General features: G+C 49.1%; 1 protein-coding gene across 1 annotated transcript in view; it reads right to left on the reverse strand.

The window, feature by feature from the left end:
- CLSTN2 (calsyntenin 2) overlaps positions 1-5214 on the reverse strand; it is a 150369-nt gene extending 145155 nt beyond the window's left edge. The window contains exons 1-3 of the mRNA XM_019645958.1: positions 5199-5214; positions 4015-4243; positions 3060-3268 (exon numbers count right to left, since the gene is read on the reverse strand). Of these exons, the coding sequence (XP_019501503.1) occupies positions 3060-3268; positions 4015-4243; positions 5199-5214 (454 nt within the window). The remainder of the gene's footprint in view (positions 1-3059; positions 3269-4014; positions 4244-5198) is intronic.
- Positions 5215-5532: the final 318 nt, after the last annotated feature.

The raw sequence follows: 5532 nt of genomic DNA on the forward strand, positions 1-5532 counted from the left end.
CACACACACACACACACACACACACACACACACACACACACACACACACACACACAGAGTGATGGATGTAGAATTAAGACACAACTGTGTGGTTTTGAACTTAAATCCCATTGCCATACATTTCTGTTAAATATCACTGAGGATAATGATAACATCAGTGGTGGAAAAAGGCTTTGGGGGTAACACTTAGGGGACCTGGGCTCCAATCCCACAGCCACCAATGTGACAAGTACTGGTAGGTAGGCTCTTCATGCTTTAGGGCTCAGTTTTTCCATCTGTTCCATGAAAATGAGGATCTAGGTCCTCCCCACAATCGCAGATCGACCAGTCAAGTGCCAGAAGACCGGAAGGAGAGAGAGGGTCTAGAAGCCACCTGAAACCGGTCTAGAACTTCCCAAGAGGGAGGTGATGTCACCGGGTAAGAGTTACCTGCGGAAGAGTTACCAGGCTGAAATTGTGTTTCAGCCTGGAAATCCATGGGGAGTGACTAACCTTCATGTATGTCCCGATCACTCAGGTAAATATCTAACAAGCATGGCACCATGAGTCAAACACTCCCTGTGTGCCAGGTACCCCTCGAGCATTATCCCCTGGGAACCGCCCCTCCCTGAGGCCTCACAGTCCCGCAGTGAGGCAGGGACTGTTGCTGCCATGATTTCACAGGGGAGGGAAGCCAAGGACCTCTGCTGGGAGAGGCTGAGTCTTGAGTTAAGACAGGTCAGGATGAGTCTACTGCTGCCCTGCTCCTCTTCTACCCCCATAAGCAAAACACCTGGCAGGCTGGAGGGGCCAGGAGCCGTCTACCTGAAGCTATGGGGCCTCAATGAGTGGGCCCCAAACTCAGCAGCACTTTCTCTGATGTGCATGCGAAGAACTTCTTCAAGGAGCCTGTAAGGTCGCCCAAAGAAGGGATGGATAAGGGCCAGTTGGGAAGCTCATTAGAACGGGAGCGCTTCTGTGTCTGCCCCTAGGTCCTGCCTTCATTACTTGAGAACTGCTTTTGTAAATCTCACTGTCGGGGGCCCACATGCCCGGGAAGTGCCCACTGTCCTCTTCATCTTACGTTGTAATCCAGCGTTGGAGGCAGAGGCCTGGCAAAGAACCATTACTCACTTTTAATGAGACAGCTAGGGAAATAAATTGGCATATGTTAGCGAAATGGCTCATCAAGGTGAGTAATTATCTTCATGATGGGGCAGTTTACCCTCGGATAAAAGAATTTGCATCTTGTCTCTCACTGGGTCATGGCTCTCTAGAACTAAGGCAGGAGGTCAAGGGGAGCTTGACCTCTCATCAGAGACACCTCCACTTCTCTAGTCTTGCTCTTCACCAGGGACCTGTCACTCCCCAGATTCCAAAGCTTAGACCGAGCAGGTAATTACAGGGGAAAAAGGAAAATGCAAAGCAGTTGTTTTATATTTTACGGAGTGGCGTGGTGTGTGTGTGTGTGTGTGTGTGTGTGTGTGTGTGTGTGATGTGTGTCTGTGTCTGTGTCTGGGGAAGGGGGTGGGGGGAAGGGAGACCAGCCACCTGTCTGTAGGAAAAGCTATCAGACAGCGGCTATGACATGCTCTACTAGTTGAAAGGACCTACTTCTTAGTCCTGAAGCAAACTTTAATTGAAGTCCAGTGTTTTCTCCTTTACCTCCTTGTGCACTGATCTTGTATCTTACACAATTAGCATCTAGTGGTGTCCAGGTGTTTCACTGCCATTTCCAGGTGTTTCAGCATTTTATGAGCAAACTGCCTAATTACTCTTTTGTCTCTTAGGAATATTGGTTTCCTCTTACAAGGCAGATCTCAAACTACTGGAGGTCAGGGATGAAGGTTTCTCTTTGGCTTCCATCCCCTCTGGAATCTGCTGCAGTTCTCAGGATGCATAAGACAATATTACAGGGTAAGTTTGTCGCTGGTCTCAACATCAAGAAGCACTAGAAGTACCGAAGACTTACAAGCAGGTGACTGATGGTATTTCCCTCTAGGCATTGGCCACCAGGAAGCTCAGAGATAATTCATTGCCCAATCCCAGTTCATGGCATGCTTTGTGCACCAACCTCACCCTTGATGCCACCTGACTTTTTATTTTTCCCCACTAGATGATAAGCTCATGTGGGCAGGACCATATCTGTTTTGGGTTCCACTTTGTCTCCATTCCCAGTTCTCAGTACTGTGCCTGGCACTCAATAAATATTTACAGAGTGGATGAACTTCAGGTTTTACAACTTTTGCGTCTCTGTGAGGTACTTAAATCCTATTTGAAACAAAGTGGGATAATCTATATGTACCCACACACTCATGCTAGTAATTAAACAATATACTTGGCAAGTAATTATCATTTGATTAATATCGAGTTATTGAAAATTACAGTTAAAATGGGCTAAGTTGATTAGGTCTCTGGCTGTGGTGTTTACACTACAATGAGTTTTTAATTAATGGTGATGGAAAAAGATCCAAATGGCTTTTTGGGGAATGTTTTTAGTTTATTAAGTTCAGTTTGGGGTTAGGGTACGGTGGGAGGGTTCTTTCATCCTTCATTTTCACTAGGGTGGAAATTCTCAAAGGACATTGGCAAGAGCTTTAAAGACTCCTGAGTGGATCTACAGCTTAGAAGGTGTTTCTTAGAAATGTCCCCCTTCTCTTTTAGTGTGTCTTTGTCTGGGAGCAGGAAGCGGATTGTTGTGATGGGAGTAATGCCACAGCTGGTTATACAGGAAAGGGACTCAGATGTGGCCAAGTTGATGGTATGGCTCGTGTCTAGGTGACAACTGGAAAATTCTACCAGAAAACCAGCCTGTCTCCAGCATCCAGATGTGTGGCATTGTGAGTTCTATGGACTATATTCACTGCATGGGTTTCTGAGGTGTCTTAGGCTTGGCTGGGCTGCTAGTAATGTCAGGCCACCCCCTCTAGTGCAGGGCTATGTCCAGGGTTACAGAGCCAGTTCAGGGTTGGCAGGGAAGGCATCATCTGCCGAGTATGTTCAGGCCCCCACTTAGCCTTCAGAGTGGTGGCGTGGAGTTGTTTCCCTGTCCCCCACTGCGGTCCTGTCAGGACACTCACCATTTCTGTCGATGGCAAAAGGCACATCCGTTGTGACAATTTCGTAGTTGCAAATCTGACTGTACTGGGGGGAGCAGTCCTCGTCGATGGCCTCCACCTGCAGGATGCTGTCATAGATCTTGTCCTCTGTCACGATGGCCTTGTAGGCCGGCTCTTTGAAGGTGGGAGCAAACTCATTGACATCCTTCACCTGGATATGGACCACAGCCCTAGAACCACACACAGGAAAGAAGAGATGGTGGTGAGGAAAGAATTGCCCCCCTTCTCACACCTCTCACAGGTGCCGACTTAGGTTCCAAGGCCAGGGGAATGCAGAAACCACAAGTCAGCCAGGGTGGCTGTAGTCTGAGTGTTCTGTCCTCCTTCCAATGAGAGACTCTTCTACCTGCCCTTGCCCTGATCCCCTGCGATGAATCCACCCCAGACAGACTCCTCCCCATTCTTTGATCTTCCTTGTTACCCAGCTTTCAGCAAACAGCTTTCCTCTTGATTGCCTCCCCTTTCCCTTATTCTTTCCTTCATCTGTTCTCTCACTCCTTCATGCAGTAAGAATTGAACCACTCTTACTCTGTATTAGGCTCTGAGCCACGCTCTGTAAGGATGAGAGTTACACCCCAAAACGAAAAGTGCTGTAACAGAGAGAAGCAGGTGGCATGGCAGAAACCCCAGGAAAGGTCCCAACCAGGGGTGGGTTCACTCAGGGAAGGCTTCCCAGAAGAAATGACCCCTGAACTCAGTTCTGATGGTGGAACAGGACTATCTTCAAGTGAAGAAGAGGGATAGAGATTGTAGGTGTAGAAGTGGCCGGTGCTGATGCCTGCTCCAGCCTGGGGAACTGGCCAGCCGCTGAGCAGGCCATGCTGTGAACCCTGGGTACACATATCTGAAGAGCAGTGTGTGATCAGAGATGGGTGGGCAAGAGTGGGCGGGGTCCAGGGAGCTGTCAGGCACTCACTTGTGTGACTTCTTCCAGGCCGTCTCCCGGGGCCCTGCGCCACAGTCATACGCCTGAATGATGAACGTGTATTCCTTCTGTAGCTCACAGTCGATGGCACTCTTGGCACGGAGCCGGCCCTCTCCCGATGTCTTGTTCAGCACCACGGCCTCAAAGGGCAGCTCCTGGCCATGGATCTTGAACGCACAAATTTCCCCTGCAGAAGGATGAAAGACAGTGAGTGGGGATCCTGAGAATTGCCAGACAGAACACATAGCTTCTGTTGGGCCAGATTGGCAAACTCAGCACCTCCAGGCCTGTTGGACTAGGAGGGGCCTCCAGAGACTCAGACCAACATGTTAATTTCATGGATGGTAAAACTGAAGTGTTTCGTGCATGGCAATGTCACCCATCAAGTGTATCTGGCAGAAAAAGGGAGAGTCATGTGCCAGGGATTGGGTTTCCCACTTTTCAGAGTGGGTTTCCTGCTTGTCCTCTGCTCAGTCTGAAATTTAGGAATTTATCCAAGGTCAAAAGACAAATGAGTGCAGAGGAAAGGAGAAAAAGGCCACAGCATTCACAATCTTCTGTCCTGTGACAACATCCTTGCTACTTGACACAGTGCTCCTTGACCCAGCTGCAGAGCATCCCCTGGGAACTGGTCAAAAACACAGATGCCCAGGTCCCACCCAGACCTCCTGAGTTAGCATTTTAACAGGGTCCCCACCCGGGGGGGGTGTTTGCTTGCTAAACAGGAGCCTCTGCACTGCTCTTCTCTGTCCTTTACTCCTGGTTCAAGCACCCCAGGTTGCTGCAGCCACATGTCCCCGCCCCCTCCTTAATGTCTCTCCATCCCCCACTCCCCTGTGGGGAGAGGGACACCACTCAGAGTGGCAATTTTCTCTCAAAACAGTGGGGGTGAGTCTATGTGAGTTCCAGAATCCCCATGGAGCCTGGGAAGCTAACTTCTTAAAGGGCTGAACATGTTGTGAAATTAATGCCTTTCTCCCCCTCAGCTGGGTTAATGTGTCTTATAACTATTCCTCTACATTAAAATGATAAGGCCATGAAAATATCTTCCTTGTCTCAATTGATAGATATTTATTTCTTGAACCTTCACTACAAGTAAGACCCATGGTGTGGGCCATGCAAAGTGCTGGAAAATTGAAACACATTCTCTTCCCGTATTGAGGCTGTTTACAGACCTGTTGGGGAGACCATGTCTCGATGTCCAGAAAGGCCATTCAGAGTGCAAAGGGGGTGTACGAGCGTCACGTGGTTTGGGCGGCAGGGAGTTCAGCTATAGGATGCTGGCGTGTAAAACACAGGCTTAGAGCCCTGAAGTCTGGATTCACATTCCAGGTTTGCCACTTACTTGCTGATTTAGTCAAATCATATTGATTCTCTGGGTCTCAACTGTGTCAACGGTAAAATGACCCAGGAAAGAGTGTTGGGGGAGGGCATTGACCCTGAGGTACCCCAACCTTGGTATGACATTGCCCCTGCTGCCCTGCTGGGACCAGAGTGAGGTGCCTAAGG

Source organism: Hipposideros armiger, unplaced genomic scaffold (assembly GCF_001890085.2).
Source record: "Hipposideros armiger isolate ML-2016 unplaced genomic scaffold, ASM189008v1 scaffold_96, whole genome shotgun sequence".
NCBI lineage: Eukaryota > Metazoa > Chordata > Mammalia > Chiroptera > Hipposideridae > Hipposideros > Hipposideros armiger.